Source organism: Polyodon spathula, chromosome 17 (genome assembly GCF_017654505.1).
Source record: "Polyodon spathula isolate WHYD16114869_AA chromosome 17, ASM1765450v1, whole genome shotgun sequence".
Lineage (NCBI taxonomy): Eukaryota > Metazoa > Chordata > Actinopteri > Acipenseriformes > Polyodontidae > Polyodon > Polyodon spathula.
The window spans coordinates 30,001-49,825 of record NC_054550.1 but is presented as its reverse complement, the minus strand read 5'-3'; the positions used below and the strand labels follow the sequence as shown (position 1 = coordinate 49,825).

At 36.1% G+C, this 19,825-nt stretch overlaps 4 protein-coding genes across 21 annotated transcripts in view; 2 read left to right on the top strand and 2 right to left on the bottom strand.

Annotated features, from left to right (window-relative positions):
- LOC121329731 (liprin-beta-2-like) overlaps positions 1-8,906 on the top strand; it is a 50,088-nt gene extending 41,182 nt beyond the window's left edge. For 15 of the 17 annotated variants that reach the window (XM_041275448.1, XM_041275443.1, XM_041275450.1 and 12 more), the window contains 9 exons: positions 57-198; positions 551-679; positions 1,797-1,947; positions 2,427-2,538; positions 2,952-3,040; positions 3,535-3,657; positions 4,281-4,406; positions 4,758-4,946; positions 5,085-5,982. In XM_041275448.1, the coding sequence (XP_041131382.1) occupies positions 57-198; positions 551-679; positions 1,797-1,947; positions 2,427-2,538; positions 2,952-3,040; positions 3,535-3,657; positions 4,281-4,406; positions 4,758-4,946; positions 5,085-5,279 (1,256 nt within the window). In that variant the 3' untranslated portion in view covers positions 5,280-5,982. Of the gene's footprint in view, positions 1-56; positions 199-550; positions 680-1,796; positions 1,948-2,426; positions 2,539-2,951; positions 3,041-3,534; positions 3,658-4,280; positions 4,407-4,757; positions 4,947-5,084; positions 5,983-8,012; positions 8,079-8,666 lie in introns of those variants that run through there. The other 2 variants (XM_041275457.1, XM_041275451.1) reach the window with 2 other exon arrangements.
- An 86-nt stretch (positions 8,907-8,992) lies between these two features.
- LOC121329790 (rab15 effector protein-like) lies at positions 8,993-11,970 on the top strand. Its single transcript, XM_041275596.1, has 2 exons — positions 8,993-9,470; positions 10,158-11,970. Exon 2 carries the CDS (start codon positions 10,232-10,234, stop codon positions 10,955-10,957), a length of 726 nt encoding a protein of 241 aa, XP_041131530.1. The 5' UTR covers positions 8,993-9,470; positions 10,158-10,231; the 3' UTR covers positions 10,958-11,970.
- Positions 11,971-12,176: 206 nt separating this feature from the next.
- Positions 12,177-13,572, bottom strand: LOC121329746 (NADH-cytochrome b5 reductase 2-like). The gene is made up of 4 exons (XM_041275484.1): positions 13,506-13,572; positions 13,306-13,377; positions 13,053-13,149; positions 12,177-12,387 (listed from the first exon to the last, which is right to left on the bottom strand). The coding sequence occupies exons 1-4, from the start codon at positions 13,509-13,511 to the stop codon at positions 12,215-12,217; spliced, it is 348 nt and encodes a 115-aa protein (XP_041131418.1). The 5' UTR covers positions 13,512-13,572; the 3' UTR covers positions 12,177-12,214.
- Positions 13,573-16,540: 2,968 nt separating this feature from the next.
- LOC121329913 (fatty acyl-CoA reductase 1-like) overlaps positions 16,541-19,825 on the bottom strand; it is a 17,296-nt gene continuing 14,011 nt past the window's right edge. For both annotated transcript variants that reach the window (XM_041275934.1, XM_041275935.1), the window contains exon 12: positions 16,541-19,654. In XM_041275934.1, coding sequence (XP_041131868.1) covers positions 19,492-19,654 — 163 coding nt within the window. In that variant the 3' untranslated portion in view covers positions 16,541-19,491. The remainder of the gene's footprint in view (positions 19,655-19,825) is intronic.

Genomic DNA, 19,825 nt, shown 5'->3' with positions numbered 1-19,825 from the left:
TGGGAGAGACTTGTTTGTTTTGATTGCAACTAAATACACTCTATCTCCCATCTAAGGAAAGACACAGAAAATTGATGACGCCACCCTAAGTTCATCTGACCGTTCACCTCAGTCCTCAGGAGTAGACTCAGGCCAGCAGTCTCCAGTGTCCCTAGAAAACAGAAAGAATCCCAAAGGAATCAAGAAATTCTGGGGAAAGTAAGTTACTTAGAGAAGAGAAGCAAAGTATGGATCTTTTTCAATACACAATGTGAATCACATTGAAACACATTAAATGAAAGCTTTGAAACTATAAAACAAAATCGACAATCCTATGTAAATACATTGCCCATTTTAGAACACCATTAGGATTGTCTGCATACAAATTGAAAGGATCTCCTTCTAATAAATGCTCAAGATGTTCCAAACATCCACATTTCTTTTGAAACTTGAGTGAATACACAGCATGCTGTCACACATGTCATTCTTATGTTAGTTATCATGTAGAGTATTTCCATTACGTATGCATTGCCATTCCCTTAATTTTAACAAATGGTGTTCTCTTACAAAGAATACGAAGAACCCAGTCAGGTACCCTTCAGGCAGGTGACATAGGTGCCTCTCAGTTCCAAAGAGGGGGGCTGCGGGCCACAGCGGGGCCTCGTCTGGCATGGACTAAAGAAACAGGAAACACAACAAGGTACACGTCTTACTACCACTTTTACTTTCAACTGAAACACAGCACCCTTTTCCAGTGGTATTGTGAAGTTGTATTTGATCGCAGCATCTCCTACAAGGGTACACTTTCTAACACTTGTGTTTCATGGCTTTCTACAGTCTAACTTCACTGTAATGAACCTTTCTTATAACAACCCCCCTTTTTTAACAATTCAAGAAACAAGAACCGTTGTTTTTCAATGGAAATTAGCCCTATTAGAATGATCACTTTTACAAAATCTACCCGGATAAAACGATCTTGGTAGAGACTGACACTGAACTTTCTCCAGTGTGAATGTTATTCTCAGTGAAATCAATGACCTTGGTAGGCTAATTCGAAGATAATTCAGTATGTAAGTGTACTTTTTATTTTTTAATTTCTTCACTGTTTTCTTTTAAATATACAGTTTAAATGTTGATCAATGTGAAGTTGTCTTGAAAGAACTATCCAATACGATATACCATATTTCTACACAGTTTAGGTTAACCCAAGTAATAATTTTGGGCATTTTTCGGTATTGGGATACAGCAAACTGCCAAACCCTATTATAGTGAACAACCTGATAAAAAGGGACATTTTTTCCCCCCAACCGGGGTTACTACTTCAATGAACACAACAGTGTGTGTATTATATATATATATATATATAATATATATATATATATATATAATAGAGTCATATATATATAATATACATTACCTGTTTGTGTTTGTATCTACTGTATTTGTCATACATTTGTCACAGTATGTAGCATTTTTAGAAGGCTTTTTAAAAACAAACTAAACATTTTTTTTTCATTACACGCCAGTATCAATATGAAAAGTTATCAACTATTTAGAGGCAGCTTAAACTGTAATTTGTTTACCCAAATACGTTAGAACTGCAGGAGCCAGTGTTTGATTTGTGTCCCAACCTTCACAGCTACTGTAACAGATCTGGAAATATATATATATATATTCTGTTAGCTTTTGAAGAGGTTTTACAATAGACCCGTTGAGATCATATTGTTATAAAAAGTAGTTTCCAATACAAAGGCAGATACTTACAGTAAATAAAGGATGATGTGAACCTCAATTAAAACTTGTTCTTTACCTTGCAGCGACTGGAATGCTCCATTTTCTCAGTGGAGGACAGAGCAGGTTTGTAGTTGGCTGGAGGATTTTGGTCTAAGTCAGTATGTGAACCTGGCAAGGCAGTGGGTAAACACTGGACACACACTCTTAACAGCATCCCCTCAAGACCTCGAAAAGGTAGGGCAAATCCTGCATTTAGTAAATAATCTCTTGTATGGCCAGCTTTTTTCCAGGGTTTAGACGCTATTCATTTAAACTAGACAAAAAGGCTAATCTCAATAAAACCTACGCCAATTAATGAAACTTAGCACAAAGTACAAGGTATACACACACCTTCACTTTTGCTGTTGTTGAATACTCTTGGTTAAAGTTCGGGCCTCAATGACTGACTGGCAGGACTGGCAGGTAGTATAACCCCGATTGATAATCCGTAAACAATTCTGACCACATAGTTTGGGGATACCTTATCTGGATGTTATGGTGCCAGGACAATGACCCACCCAACCAAGACCCCAGCAATATCTCTGGTTTTATAAACTGCCCTAATATTGCAATATTGACAACTTAGTGGACTATTGTCTTTACTTTAAGACACATTGGGGTTCTTGCTTGTATTGGTAGTATTAAGCCAACATGTTTGGTCCAAAATGTTGCAGGAAATGGGAATTAAACAACCACTACACAGGAAGAAGTTACAGTTGGCACTCAAAGCATTCAGTATGAAACTGGTGGAGAAATCTGCAGACCTGGACCATATCTGGGTGACACGTAAGTATTTCAACGCATTATACACCACACCCTGACACAAGCATTGTTGTTTAACGTAGTGCAATTGAAATGTTTAGTAAGTTTTAATATTAATATATGGATAAAAGCGAACTACTTTTTGGTGCTGTATGTAATTTTAACATAGAAAAATAACATCTCTATTAAATGATCAAAAAAGGTAAAGTTAATTCACCATTAATTAGTTTAGTGTTGGCATCATCATTAAATATTACAAGTTATCCAATATTTACAAAAGTTAGTCCAGTCTATCTAAATTGTCCCTATTCATTTGGCAAGTTATTGAACAGTTATGGGATGCTTTCTGAAAAACCCAATAGAAACAAATTGTTTTACCCATGCCCTTGAATTAGGCATAAAAACAATTAGTAAGGCATTGCAATCTCTATTTATAGGTTGGCTAGATGACATAGGGTTACCGCAATACAAAGACCAGTTCAATGAAGGAAGAGTTGATGGAAGGATGCTACAATACCTAACAGTGGTAAGATGATCTTATTCAAACCAGACACTCTTCTAAAAGTACATTTATTATTGAAAATGTCCATACACTTGGGGGACATTACTACTTGTGTATGTTTCCCAGTTTTCCACAGAATGTAGTTCTGCAGCCAGTAGTAACTTGTGCCAGTTTTCTCCTTCATTTGTCATCTTTAGTCTCCACTTTTTAGAATACCAGACCCAACATTGAAACCCAGAGCCCACAAAACCATCCAAGTATTGAAAGACTTGGAAGATGACCAGAGGGTAAATAAGGAATCTGGGATATGTAAATGAAGGTAGAAATGGATAAATAGTTTTGAGCCTGGGCTACGATTTAAACCTCTTAATTTTAACATGCAAGATCCTTCCAGCACTGATATGTGATAATGAGTGCAGTTGTGGTGATGATGATGATGATGATGATGATGATGATGATGATGATGATGATGATTAGCGTGACCACTGTATTAAAAGTACACATTTTCTTCTTCACAGAATGATCTCCTGTTTCTTAAAGTCACCAGCCAGCTCCATCACCTCAGTATTAAATGTGCCATTCATGTACTACATGTCAGCAAGTTCCACCCGAACTGCCTGAGACGCAGGCCAGGAGAGGAGGTAAGGAAGGGGGTTCTTATGCCACAGGAACTAGACCATAAACTTGTCTTAATCTTTCCATCCTAACATGAACCTCATGACCAAATCGCTTTGAAAGGATATCATTTCAACGGGGGAGTTAGAGTGACTGATATTGGAAAGCAGAGTATAAGGTTGTAAGCAATGGAATTGTGGCACGATGATTTGTCACAGAGGGAATAGAAGGGGAAGAAGTGAGTGTGTCCCAGAACCCCCTGAAGCGTTTACAGTCAGCACATTATTTAACGTTGCTGTGTCCCGTCTTATCCATATAGTGGCATCCCCCCCCCCCCCCCCCCCCTCCTCTAAACATTGCTATGGAGTCAGTTCACGCTCCCTTCTGCAGCAGTGCTGGTGCTCTGATTAATGTTAGATTAATATTACACAACAAGCAATACCGCAAAGCTAACAATGTATTTTGTTTTTTAAACTTTGCAGGGTGTTTGTTCTGTAACACCTGAATTAAGCTATTTACAGCCGTGTGACTGGGAATTGTGTCATTGTACTTGGAACACGTGAGAATGGGAGTTCTTTAAGTGCTGAGATTTTTGTATTTTGTTTATTTAATATTATGTTGATCTAAGAAGCTATTTTTGTCATGCTAGCACAACAGCTCGCCCTCTGAAGTAGTGCAGTGGTCGAATCATCGGGTGATGGAGTGGCTTCGCTCAGTGGACCTGGCAGAGTATGCCCCAAACCTGAGAGGCAGTGGAGTTCATGGCGGGCTAATTGTAAGTACCATATACGTGGGCATCTTTAATAAAGCAGAATAATGTGCAATAAATGCGTTTTAACAAGACGAAATCACCTCATTAGGGACAAGTTCCTCACAAACTACTGCATAAATAAGGTCCCCCGAGCAAGAAAAGGGTTCTGCATGTTGTCAGAGCTCTGTAATTAGTTTTGATGGAACTGGCTAAAAATAATTAACATACTTAATGCTATGTCAGAGGATCTAGCATGGTTGTTCTCAAACACTGGCAGTGTTTTTTAACCCAGCCCATCAGGCAGGAGAAAAACAAAACTTGATTTGAACAATGATTATGTTCACCATGCTTTTCTTAATTATTCATTTTTTTTAGATTCTGGAACCTCGTTTTAATTCTGACACCTTGGCAATGCTCCTTAACATTCCTCCCCAAAAGACACTTCTAAGGAGGCACCTAACCACAAACTTCAACATGCTGATTGGTTCAGAGGCCCAGCAAGAAAAGAGGGAGTTCATGGAGTCATCTAGCTATGCACCCCTGACCACCACAGCAAAAGTCAGGGTAGGACGAATTATTTCACACTAAGTAATGAAATGAAAACTGGCATTCTCCAACTTTCCTACTTAAATATAACAGACTTCCTTTATGAAGAAATTCTGTCATAACTTCAGCATTAAATAATGCTTTTTTTTATTTCAGCCAAAGAAGCTTGGATTTTCAAACTTGGGGCACTTAAGAAAAAAGAAGTTTGACGATTCCACAGATTATATTTGCCCGATGGACACGGCTCAGCCTGCAACGAATGGAGCCCAAAAGGGCTATGGGGGACACAGGGGAGTTAGTTCAGTCTTTGACCGGGACTTGCACAGAATGGAGCAGGTGGGACAAAGCTAATGTCACACAAACCCATCCCCATTGGAATCAAAGCTTTCAAACTATAACATTGTGCCATCATATAACATTCAAACCCCTGAACCACTGGCATGAGTACTATTCAGGACATACTAAAATAGGTTTTCACTGGAAGAATTTGCGTCATTTTTTTTAATCAACTGACAGCCATGGATTCAGCATTTTAGTATTGAACTGTATTAAGATCATCTTTTTCATTTTGTTTTATTTTTTACTGCTATCAAATGATCGTACTATTTTAAAATAATTTTATGTACTCATTAATTTGTTCATGTTAAACCTGTATATAAATACAAATTGTTCAGACCATTTATTATCAGTACACATAAAATATTGAAACTGTCTTTTTTGTTTTTTTATTTCTGATTTCAAATGCCAAGAAAGGTAACTGAGCAGATTTGATTTTTTTTTAATATAAAGGCACTGTGCAATATTTTTACATTTAGGGTATATTTAATATTTATATGGGGTATTTGTGTATTACACATCCTGAGGAACACTAAGAAAGTCTACAACCTGTTTAGCTGTTATATGGGTGTTTGGTATCTTCAGTAAAGAAACACAAAATATTTTTGTAGCATTACTATGTTGATTTTAAGATCTTATTCCTATATTTCATAACTGTAAATAGGATTATACAAAACTGGACTGGGTTACAGTAATAAATTAATTTCTTCAAAACTGATTGCTTATTAATTGTTTTTTAAACTACAAATGTAAAGAAATATGCTTCAAACATTACAGTACTCATCACCAGTTATTTTTGAATGCTCAGTTATGTCCCCAGACCTCACACTTTTTCTAAGAATCCTTCACCCATGCATCTGAAAAAACTGTATTAATAGCAAATTGTAAATTGTACATTCATTACATCAAACAGCATTATCTTAATTTGCATGACTAACCAAAAAATGACTTATTTTCTAACCTGCTCACATCATAGTGTTTTTAATTGAATTGATTAATACAAGTGTATGCTGGAAATGGAACATTATGCATCCTCTGTAGAATCAACTGAAGGTATGAAGTGTTTAATTATGTATTTTTGGAAACATACAGGGGTAGATATGCTAAAGTGTTGCGGCTGTTGCAATTGTCGCAAACCAGTTGCAAGCGAGTCGGAAGTCTAGGGTGAAATGTACTAAACAAGCGCAAGGCTGTTAGCGACTTTTTAGGGAATGCTTTGCTGAAGCAGTTTTTCTTTGCAGTCGGTCTTAGATGAATATGTAATTATGGGCATTCCTGCATAAATTCACAAAAAGATGTACTAAAGCTGCTGGCAAGTGTGGCACTTACAACTGCACCAATTTGTTAAGAACTTTTCAAAGAATGTTTTAAATTCACAATTGTTGCTAGCATTTCCCAGTCTGCTTTTTCTCGTGCATTCCCAGTTGTGCTCAATGCATTGAGGTGAACACCCAACTACCTAATTTTCTTACAAGCCTTGAAAACAAATTTCTGTGGCATTTCTGGTTTCTGAGCAGTAGACCACACACATGTGCCATTAACCCCTCCAGCTCATTCTGAGCATCTGTATAGAACCATGATCTATTTTGTATTAATTGTCTAGGCTACTAAGTAGGCCAAGTTAAAAATAATAATAATAAAAAAAATGCTAAAATCATTTAGTTCAATTTAAAATAATCTTTTATTCACAAAAAATGTGTACAATGCAGCAGCATGATTTATTTTGTGTTACCAGTACCCTACAGGTTAAAGTAAAAAGAAAGTGTGCTAGGTATTCATTTTATTTTCCTACTGTACTGTACAGTATGGCTATACAGATTTATATTTTTACATAATGTAACGTTAGTGTTATTTCAGCGCAACGATTTACATTTAAAATGCATTGACCACTATAAATGTACCTCTATAAACCCGACACCTCCTTATATCGGAGAAACATGTTCGGTTTAGCAAGGGGATACTGCATGACCCAACTCACACTGTTTTATTTCAAATAATGTCACACAACTCTCACTAGAGATCTTGCTAAGATGCCTCAAATATATAAATTAATATATTGCGGCTCTTTACATTAACATATAGTTTCTCTTAATACATACAATAAAATGTATACTAAGAAAATGCAAATTGCAGTATGTTTGCGCTGCGGCTGGCCCATCTTAGTATATCTACCCTAAGGTATTTTAACATTAGGTTATATAAGTTTTCCCTGTCCTTAACCATAAACATTTGTTTACAGTTTCAATGCCTAGAGTGGCACAGCCTTCTCTCGCTGTACCTTTGAATTTAACATATTGTTTAATCAAATTCTGCAGCCTTTAATGCAAGAGTAAGCTGTCTGCTTGGCACACAAGGGGCTGATTCTATCACACAGGGGGTGAGCCTCCGTCGAGTGCTGACCTGTTACCACTAATAGACACTGAGCAGCGCAGGCTCCAGCAAGACAATTCATTTGCACTAGTTTCTACTGACACATGCTCTCCTTCAGACCATACAAGTTACAATAAATACTGTTTTAAAAATGTAATGGGACACTAAAACATAGCATGAAATAAACCTTCTTCTACTGCATGTTTATAAAATATTATTTCTGGATGTCATCTAAATGTCTTTCACAGCACTAAAGCAGTGAGACAGTCTTCCACAGTAGTTGGATGCCAGTGCGTAGTTTTATTTTTCTTCTTATAAAACATTTACATTTGTTAAAAGTTGTAATTGTGTTTCATGCAGTGCTGCCTGGTTTTGTAGATGGGGGTTACTGAAGGAACAGTCCTGCAAATAGGGGCCCTGTCAGAAGGCATTAACAACCTTACAGTGAGTATTACTTTAGCAAGAGAAGCAATTCAAACATGACTTAATTCATGTATTAATTTATTAATACATAGCCAAGCCTCCATGCTATTAATACATTAATAAATATATAACTTGATCCAGCGGTGCGTTTATCCATCAGAGATCACTGTGTAAAACTGGAAACAAAATACTAAAGCAAGCACAGCAGAAAGGTATCTAAATGTGATCCACTAATTAGATAAACCAGTGGGACCCAAGATAGCAAAGTGTACTGTATTGCTATGTATTCACAGGCATGATGAATATGGATCTGTAGTTTGGGTTTTGTATAGAGAGAACATGAGATGTACATTTATCTCCTTTTTATATTCGGTCTTGCCACTTCAATGGGGGCATTTCTTTGTTTGCTGTGTTATACTTGTTGTATAATGCCTTGTTCATGAGAGGTGTGACAGGAAGTTACAGCAATGTCAGTATTATATATATATATATATATATATATATATATATTAGCAATACTTAACAATACTTAAAATCAACAGTGTAACACTGATATAGCCACATTATGCTTCCAACTAACATAGCTGCATATCACAATTTTGCTTTCAGTACATGTTAAGCCATGATGAGTTTCTGAAGGACTTCAGACGGGGCAAACAGCAATCCTCCAAGAAGAACTGCAGTGTTAAAACTCAGCTTGACCATGGAAACAACATCCATACCTCAGCTTTACTCAGCTGTCATTGTTTGCTGACTTAGCTTCCAAATTGAGTAACATGTATTGTCATAACAGTATTTATATTACTGTATTGCCACACTGAAAATATGCTTCCCATCCTACAAATCATATTGCTCAGATTTTTTTTTTTTTTTTACTTATTAATAAATTTTTTTTTTTTTTTTTATTATGCAAGGTCAGATATGTTTTTTTTTGCCTCTAATTACTAAGACTAAACAATTATAATACATTACTTATTTTTAATGCTTATATAATCTGTAATGTATTAAAACCTAGAAAACTTGACTACGGTAAGATAATCTCCTTTTGTTATTTAGACCCTGCATTCATTTTTGTTTAAATATCTTTGTTTTGCGTACAATGAAAATAGACTTAACATGTATTTGCAAATGGAAATTCACTCACGAAAAAAGAATGACAGTTTCTATAGTAAAGAGTCAAGTCTTCAGGCACTCTGATCTCAGTAGCAAAGTAAAATGCAGCATTTGAATGGCAAACGATGTGAGAACAGCTGTCTGCGAGAAACACGGACACCTATGTATGAAAAACAGATCTGTAAGGTACTGTAGCATCATCCTTCAAACCAGAACACATATTTTGCTAGGTCTTCGAATGGGACACAGAGAACACCACTACTGTTCAACCAGGCAAACCTCAAAGAAGCAACAGTGTGGGTAAGCCTCTATTACTAAGCCTTTCTGTCAATGAATACATCTCTCTTGGCTATAATGTAACTCTAAATATAACGATAACATGGTTTATTCCGTTTCTTTTTAAACTTCTCCACCCAGTGTATGGTGTATACACGCTCTACTAATGCACCACACTTGCAGGTGTAAACATGGGTAACATAATCCAGTCTTGTTTCTGATGTAGACAAGTATTGCTCCAATAATAATAAAAATACATAAGTAAAAAAAAAAAAATGTTTTGTATACATGTTGTCATATATTGATTTTACATCTTGGCATAAGTTACCCAGAACATTCTGAATTAAAACTGGAAGAACTAAAAACATACTGATATCTTATTTTATTTAATGTCTGGCATGGAAAATAAATAATTGACAAAAATGACAACCCCTTGCACAACTTTTTAAGTAAAATTATTGTGGAATAAAAATTGTATACATTTGTATGTTCAAAATGTTATTATATATAGATCATGCATGGTGTAAGAATGTCTTACCTTGAACACCTTTCATCACACTTTTGTACTATAAGAGACCACTGCAAATGTATATAAAAGGTTCTGGGCAGGGCACATGTCAGCAATGCATCTTATGGTTTTCAGATGCAGATTTCACAAAACACACACACACACAACGTTAACATTTGACCACTGCTGCTTTTTCATTTCAGTATATAAAAGGAGACCTCCCTGTAAGTTGATTCCTCTTCAGGTCGGCGAAGAGTTGAGACAAAGGGACTCAAATATGCAGTCCAAAAACTTCTTTGGTGATTTCAAAGACATCCTAAAGAAGGTTGACAAAAGTGATTTCAAACAGCTTTACTGTGAATGTGTCAGACATGCTTCACACAGAACCAAGGAGTACCTTGCTTTCAAAGATCCGGAAAACACGTTTCATCCCAACCCCACAGTCCTGAGTGAAATTTTTCAAATGGCCTACATTACCCGTAGTGTGGAGCTCCAGCTTACAGGACACCTGAACTGCACCACAATGACCAAGGAGCAGGGGATTCTGCTGGGGACAGACTGGGTGTGGGCAGTCTTAGATTTCCCAACCAAAAACCCCAAGCTTCAGATAGCAGTGCAAGTCTTTCACCAGACCGAGGAAGAGAATTGTGTCCCTAACAATCAAACTCAGATGCTGACAGAGAGTATGGAAATGGCCACTCTAGAATCTTCTGATAAAACCAAGCAAGAGAAGATGATTGCCTTCTGCTCCTCTGTTGGCAGGGACTGTTACGCGCTCTTCCTCTTCTTTGGTCTTTCAAAGGACCCGACTAACATTTACGGAGTTCTCAGCAACAACTTCCAGGAAGCGTTTGGGAAAGGTGCTAAAATAGACAGGGCCTTCATCGAAAACTTTTTCAAAGGGTCAATAAGCTGTATCACTCCGGGAAAGATGCTGCAAACCCTTCTTAATAAAGGAAAGGAACATGAAGATCCATTAACTATGCTTGTCAAGTTTACTTAGATCCCCAAACCTGACACTGAAATGGAGCTTAGTTAAATACAAGTAAATGACAAGACACCTAATGATTTATGTCACAAAAAATATCCTAGTCTAATGGGATGGGGCATCATGTGGTTATGGTTTCCAGTTAGATTGTATTTTTGCCACATTATGCGCTAGATTCTTGTTGATTAATAGTGAGGCATGAAAAGGAAATTAAGAGTATTAATAATGCTTCTTTCTCTCAGCTTTTTACAGAACATTCCATCTTTGAAGTAAATACAGCAGTGTTACACGGTACTGGTGTCTGGTGAATAGGGGAACACAGTTAATGGGATTTCTCTCAAACAAATAAAATACTATACTCTATTGTTACTCACTTAAATGTTCTTAATCATTTTGCTTTGGGGTCCTATATTATATTAAAAGGCACCCCACTTACAGGATTATATTCCCTCATCTCATCATTTTAAATCAGCAGATTCAAACTTCCTCAAAGGTGATTTTTTTAATTTTTTTTTTTAAAGAAAAATCATGATTGCATTAGTGAAATGTGATAAAGAAGTGTACAGAACACACATAACTAGATGCTGTGTATCAGAGATGAAGAACATTTACATCATATACGGTTTATCTTTAGCTCAAGGTGTCTCTGAAATCCTGTGCCTGCTGCATTCCTTAAAACACAGTCCCGGACAAACGAACTTGACTGGCAGGGGACTTCAAGTAAAATGTCAGGTTCCCAGACTGTTTTTGAAACAGAGATCAATGATGTGCCTTGTTATTGGTAAAATGTATTATTACTGTTCAACAACTTCTCCAATAGAACAGCAGAAATCATATTTCCAATGTTTTGCTGTAACATTTAATTTGTAGTGCATTTATTTCATGTAAGCTGTAAGTATTATGCGTGTTTCTAATATTAACACATCTTTGGTTTATAACTCCTTTCTGTCTTGTTAATGATTTGCACTGGAAAAGATTAACATCAATTTTAAAAGTACTGAAAATAATATTTTTGGTTTTTAACAATTTTTTTTTTTTATTGCCATGTAGCCTTATGTATGTGTATTTTTTTATACTTATACACACACACACAATAAAATATATATATATATATATATATATATATATATATATTATATTATATATATATATATATATATATATATATATTTTGTTGGAGGATAAAAAGCCATGCAGACTTTCCAGTGTAAATGCTTAATTGCTCTCAATAAAACGCACTTCAGCAAGTAGAAGCCCGGCTCCACATCTGTGTTAATAAGCAAAACGGGTCTTCTGCTTGTAACCCAGTTTGCCAAGGTTGGGTTGGCATGCAAACTGAAACATGGGAGGAGGGCCGCACATGAGGATGAGGACACAGTCTGCTGGAGGCGGCATGTGATCTTTGATCATATCTGCATTAATGAAACTAGAGCTGTACTTCCAACCTGCAGACAGGAAAACACAAGAATCAGCTGTCGGCGCTGAAGCTCTCTCATGACTTACCCTTAAATTCTATTGGTTCTGTTCAATCGATCTAAACAAGGACAAATTGACACACTACCACGGTTTAAATGAGTTATGATCAAACCTTTTTACTTGTCATTTTACTTACTCAGAAGACAGAGATGTTTGCTTTCTCAAAGTTCCTTTAATGATTTGAGCACTGGCAGTATTTAAATCTTAGACTGCTTAGATAAATTAAATAGACCCCTGTAGCTTTTATCTAAGTGTAACAACTGCTCTCAAAACAAAAAACAGGTAATCAGAGTGGATCTCGAAGAGCAGCCAACAAGCAGATCAGATTAGCCAGCTAACTTTCAGCGCTGTTCTTGATGATGGTTATACGGGGTAGTAAATATCAATTGTGTTAAAGAAACAGCCAAAGACGCAGACCTTAAATATAACAGGATTCATTTTAGGGTTGCATCTCTTATTTAAAACAAAACATGTTTCGCCCCAAGGCCGACATGAATTGAAACAAAAGATCACACAACCTACCTGTTTCATGTCCAGAAACAGGAGGTGTTTAAAAAGAACAGCTGCTAAAGCTTGGTTAGATCAGGACTAGCTTGTTTGATGCTTAATATCAAGGGAAATTACATTTCCTTACCATGTGATGGCTTGTCCAGAGTATACTCCAGTCTAAACTGTTCAGGGTGCTTCAAGGACCTCTTCCAACTCTGCTCTAAAAGGATGTCCTTCTCAGTCTAAATGGCAGGGGGATTGTATTAATACTGTATTTGACAAAGTTATGTTCTTAATCATATACATTGTTTAAGTACAGTTGTGTAGTTAATGTACTTGTATTTAAGTGTATCCAATTTTTTTTCTTACACAATTGTTATTTAGAAATAGGGTCAAACCTGATTAGCAGAAATGAGGTAGCACTTTGTGTCATCTTTGGGGTCCGCTGTTACGCAGCGTTGGATTGATGCCTACATAAACGATACACATGCAACTGAACACCTGAACAAAAAGCACACAAACCTGTTCTATATGCAAAGTTCATTCTTTCATGTCATCTACTGTATTTCGCGATATAAGTAGAAGGAAGAGTACTCACTTTCATGTCATTCTCACTTGTACCTCCCACTACTATTCCACAAGCCTGACTTTGACTGGCCAGATTGCAGAATCACCTAAAAGAAAGAGATGGTTATCTTAATACTGCATACAACACAAATGTAAAGCATTCATCTAAATTCACAATTTTAAAAAGTATAAGAATAGAGGAGAAACTATTTCCGAGTAATCTACAAGGAAGAAGTTGACAGGTTCTTAAACAGAAGGTTCTAATACAGATGAATTTAAAATTGTTCATGTAAGGTTGCCATCTACAGGGTAAAAATATAATTGCAGTACCAAATATAAAAATACAGGTTTAAATCTAACTTCAGCACGAATTCAGATAAAACATATTTAAATAGGATTATTATATCCGACTACTATGCATAATTTGTATAAAACATCTAGATACATCAAAACATATTTATTGTTTTGGGGTTTTTGTGGTATTCTGTCCCTGAGATAAGAAAAATCTAATGTTCCCTTAGGCATATGAACTAACGAATATCACAAATAAGCTGTAGATGCCCACAACTATCTGGATTCAGTGCAATCTACTGCTAGCCAAATTAGGAATTAACATGTAAATCATGGGGCACTTATGCAGGTGAAGTGGACATGGGGCTTTAAGCACTAAGCCGTGGTACATCACACTCATAGAACCTACATTTCTTGAAGGTTATTTAACGAACGCAGCACGATATATTCAGCCAGGACTGTTTCTCGGTTTTACAGCCGAGCTGCAGGTATTTTATTTGATGTGGATGCAAAACATTTTATCATAAATTCAATCTGTACAATTCTCAATAAATTTTATATATATATATATATATATATATATATATATATATATATATATATATATATATAAATATATATAAACTAATAGTTATTTAATGTTAACCAAAATGTCCAAACTTACCAGGCTCTGCTCCATTCTGCCTGTCCCGAACATGGAGAGAGAGAGACTGTACCTTTACCAGAAGCACAGTTTCTAGGGATATAAATACCCTGGATAACCAGCCTGGTCTGCTTTGAACAGAGTAGAGAGAAAAGTAAACTATTGTAACCAGTTAGTCAAGGTCATGAATTATGTAAAATTGAACATGATTGTGCTATGCTACAGTTTTAAAATTATACTTTTTACAAATTCCGATCTCAGTGAGATGGTTATTAATAATAGGTGCCTGGCATGGTTCAGGGTTTTATAAAAAGCTTCAATCTTAGCAATTTACTTTTGATGCCAGAAGGATTTTTTTGGTCTGCTAAAAGATCACACTGACATTGTGTTGATTGGGCAAATCACCATGTCCACATGCTGTCTGGTTATTCACATTTTTGAGAAATTGAAAAGCACAGAACCATTTCCTTGTAAAAACTGTATTAGCCTATGATATGCTAAGCTTCCAAATGTGTGACCGAGTTAAATTTCTTAATTGAGGCCTACTATAAAACATAGCTCTCAGATATCCATGCAATTTTTTACAGTATGTGTCGTTCCTATACTTGGAGCTGCCTCACAGTTCAACCTAAATGCTGCCTCTATAAGCAAAGTACTGTTCACTGCAAACATGTTTCATACAAGCTGAAGACAATGGGAATTTGTAAACCATAAAACAGAACTAGGCCAGAAGGTGCAGCAGCCTGGAGACTGGCCCAACTCTGATAACAATTGAAACACATTCTGTCCCCTAGGTTTGTTCTAAATTGGCAGCAGAGCACATAACTAAACCACCCACAAATTCAGCTGAACATGTTCACAAGAGAATGTGGTTTGCCCAAACAAGCAAGAAAATTCAACACCTCTTTGCATACAGAACCATTCTTACGCTCTCAGTCTGAAACTTGAGTATAGCATAATTCACAGGAGGTTTTTTTTTGTGTTAGCATCCCAAGTACACATTGGATTCATTTTACTAATTTCACTCTTTTCTCATCAATCCACTGTTGCTGATGAAAAACGATCCAAAAAGTAAAACATGCAGTACTAGAAATGTATTTTAATTGTTACAATGCCAACAATGTGAGGGTTCCTGTACCTTGCTGTAGGACCTGAACTTCCACTCCCTTTCTTCCCCACAGGATTGTGAATTCTTAATTAGGTCATGCTTGGTCAGATTTCTCTAGAAGCAGAGTCAAAGCACTCCACCCAGTTCCACAGGTAAGTTAGAAAACACACCAGTTCATATTTTAAAGATTTGCTTATTTTGCAACCAGTAGACATGCTGCTTCTGAAGAGACGCCAGAAGGCAGATTGTGGGGAAGAATATTAACGTTGTGCTGTCCACTGCAGCCTGTGCAACGCAGATTAGATTTTCCACAATAAACCTGGGGTAATCTTTACAGAAGCATTTGTTTCCAGTTAGTAACCATGGCGAACAAAAATCCAGGCAGCAACACAGACAATCCTACTGGACACAAGTGATGTACGAAATAAAATACTGTAAATGAAGTTGCTACATAACATTGTGTCCTTTTGTTGCTCAAATCGGTACATGGCAAGTAAAGTAATTAAAAAGGAATTAACTTGGAGTTAATAGAAATTCAGTATAACCACTGACAAAGAATTCAATACAGCACAGACAACTGTACTGCAGTAAAGGTGATCCCTTCACAATTGTTTAAAGTAAAATATATCTTAATACACATTGTGAAGAGTTGGCATGTGAACACAAATGCTGGTGCACACAAAAAGGTTCATATAGTTTTAGAAACTGCAATAGCTATGGTTATTTAACTGTCCATAAGAGGAAATGCATATGAACAAGGTGTGCAGATATGTCACTATTTATATTCACATGTAATGAGGAACCTCAGCAGCAATCGGAGCTAACTGCTGAACCCATAGAATGACGCAGTATATTCTACAACTGTTTGTGTTATGACTTAACTGATTTTAGATCGATCCATTTCAATAAGTTGTGCAATGGTGTTGATGTTTATTATTTACTCTTCCTAATAAATATTTATTTAAAAAAAATAATCTCTCAAACCATCCTCAGACAGTGAATAAACTACAGGAGGACTCAGCAATAGGCATTTTATTATATTTATTGATTTGTATTTTTTTTTTTTTGGTTTACAAACAAAAGGCACCCATAAAGTTTCCACTAACAAGTAGTTTTTTTTTTTTTTCTTTTCTCCTGTACTCCAAGGACCACTATCTTTTATACACAAGAAGTGCATTTGTTGGGATTATTTTTCATGCAGAAACAATAAAATACACATTTCAGGGGTGAAGCCTCTTCAAAAACACTTGGTCCTTAGAGTTAATTTCCTAAAGATGGCAAATGACAGCTTCCAGTGTAGTTAGGTGTAACATGACAAACATACAGTACATCCATTACATTTCCTGGGCACTACACTGTTACAGATATTAAAGCAGGAGAGCCATGTGACAGGAACAAGATCACAAAGACACACAAGTATTTAACAAGTGAATAGAGTAACAAAAACAATAGCACCACAGGGAGAGAGAAAAAAAAAAAAAAAAAAAGACACAACATTGTATAGTCTGGAGTTAAATACAATACAAGTGTAATGCCCTCTGCTTTGACTACCCCCCCCATATTATAGCTATTCCACAGGTGGAGTTACCCAAGTGATTGGTGTATCTACCCTCACATGTTACACTGAAATCCCAAGTAATCAGCATCTTGGGATTGCTTGAATAACACAATTAATTTGCCTCTAATTGTTCACTGAAAAGATCAACTTTTTGTCTGCAGCAGAAGCAAGTTAATATATTTAAAATATGTGAAGCGGGTTAGAAACAATGCAAAGCTCAAGACTAAAGTAAATATGTTTACAAAAGATCTCTTGCATGCTCTACCAGTTGTTGGCCTCCCCTTTTGCACCGGTTTGTATATTAGGAGCAATGCAAGTTCATACAAGCCATATTGTTATTCAGAAATCGCTCAGATATTTCAAATTCCCATTAGATACGGAAACCAGTAGATCGAATTGTTTAACATATTCTGAAACATTTCAATTTAGTTCAAGGTGGTTAAACAGGTTACACAATTACAGACAGGCAATGTGTGAGATAGTGAAGGTCTTGCATACATCTTTCACACAGTCAAAATAACCCTACATCTAAATTTATTTCTTGGAATGACATCACGTTGGCATATATTTAAATTAAAAATCAGTCAGATTAGGGTTTTGGCTTAGCTTCTAATGGGGACTGGCACCATCAACAGTTTAGTGGCTTATGCAAAGTTTTTTTTTTTTTTTTTTTTTTTTAAGGAAATAAATACGTTGCATTATATATTTTTCTAAGCACAACAATAAAATGGTTTATTCTAGATCTCTGCTTTCAAACAAGCATTCCTCCAATCTTTTTTATTTTTAAATTGAAATGGACTACGTAAATAGTTGTACAGAAAGAGATTAGAAAACAGTCCTCCCATTGCCCTTTTCGTCTGAAAATTCAAGCACAATTCAAATTCCTAACACCTGCCGAATCTCTTTATATCTGAAAAGGTGACCAAACTATACATTTTACACCATGTTTCTACAACCGATTAAAAAAAAAAAAAAAAAAAAAAAAAAAAAAAAGATTTCTCTTTTGCTATATAATCAATCATACAGGTTAAAATGCTGGACACAAGCCCAATATTCATATTCAGAATGACAAAGTTAAACACCGACAAACATCAAAAAGACAAACAGCTTCCAACCTAGGCACTATCACAGAAAGAAAATGAAAAAAAAAAGCTTGTATAAATATTAGGTATGGTTTTAGACTCCATTATCAAAGCATTTTAATCCCAAATATAACCACACAGCTAGGAATTAAACATTTCTCTTTGTAAAACTACAGAATGGAATTATTATATTTGAAAACAGACCCTGTGATATAATATTTCCAGGGCAACTAGAAAATGCAAAAACACAAATAGATTATTTATTCAAACAGGGAACACTTGTATAACATTTGCTTTTTTTCTTCTCAAATACAAATACTGACACTTTCTACCAAGTCTGCTGAACCAGCCAGTGTGTAAATCTGTTCATGGAACAGGCAGCCTTCCTAAGTCCAGGATCTGAGATACAGTAGGTTTGGTCAGGTTTAAGGCTCAACCCAACAGAAAATGATATCCTGGACTACTCAGGTGAGGGGGTTACAGGATCCACAATGGTGGTGTGAAAAACAGGAAACGAAAGCAGATCTTATCACTCCTATTGTTTAGTGGCAATGTTTGATTACAGGAAGTGCCTAAAGCCATCAACAGGCTACATGAAATTCTGACAAGACTGGGCAATGTAGTAGGTATAAATATACATTCTATATTATCTTCTAGCACAAAATCCTTTGGCCTGCTGGTCAAACTTAAGAGAAAAATAACAAAGCAAGCTGCATTTTGTCCAAATTGATACAAAGGGTTCATATGTCAGGCTTGTTATTCTTAACTAGCATTTTAGTAAGGAATGCAGAAAACTGAAAAAGAAAATGTGTAATGAAAAGGCACCAAAATGAAATGTGGGCAATAAAATGTTAAAGTAATAAAGCAACAGGAAACTACAACACTACATGCTAATATGAGCAGTGTTTCTGATCCAAGCTCTCTTGTGCTTACACAGGCGCACAATACATTGCAACTCTTAGTATTATTGCTACCCGCAACCCTTGCCCCATGCAAACAAAGTGGGGTAGAGCGACCACCGCCACCCCCAAAAACAGCAGCCCCATAATTCATTCTATAAAAAAATGCCTTCACAAATCAGCATAATTTACTGCACCTTAAATTAGGTCAGCAAGTTTACTCATTTAACATTAAAAGGTGCTTATGCCTTGTAGTTCTAATTGTGATCTTTATATCTGTTGAAGGGCGAGTTGAATAAGCTACACACATATATAGAACACACAGTGAACAGAACTAATTTGACACGTCAGTATGAAGAGCAAATTGCTGTCCAGAGCTTGTAGAGCATTCCATCAAATGCATAGCTGTCTGGAGCCTCGTGCCCCTGAACTCTTCTCAGTACCTCATGGTGCTGGATGCTCTGAAGTAGGACAAGAACTTGTAGCACAGACTGACCACGAAATACCAGATGTTTCTTGCCATCTGTGACCGTGCAATGAACACACGCCAAATCATGATCACCAATACAGTATTGAAAGCATAGCGGATGTTTCTCAATCTGAAAGAAAGAGGAAATTACATTACACACAGCAAATGAGTTTCTTTTGGCAGAAGTAATGCTGAATTCTACTGGAGCAAATTAGATTACATCTTGTGGTTCTGTTTTTACACTCTACTAACCTTTTAAAACTTTGATATTGGAATTCTACTTCCATTTATTAAATACCAA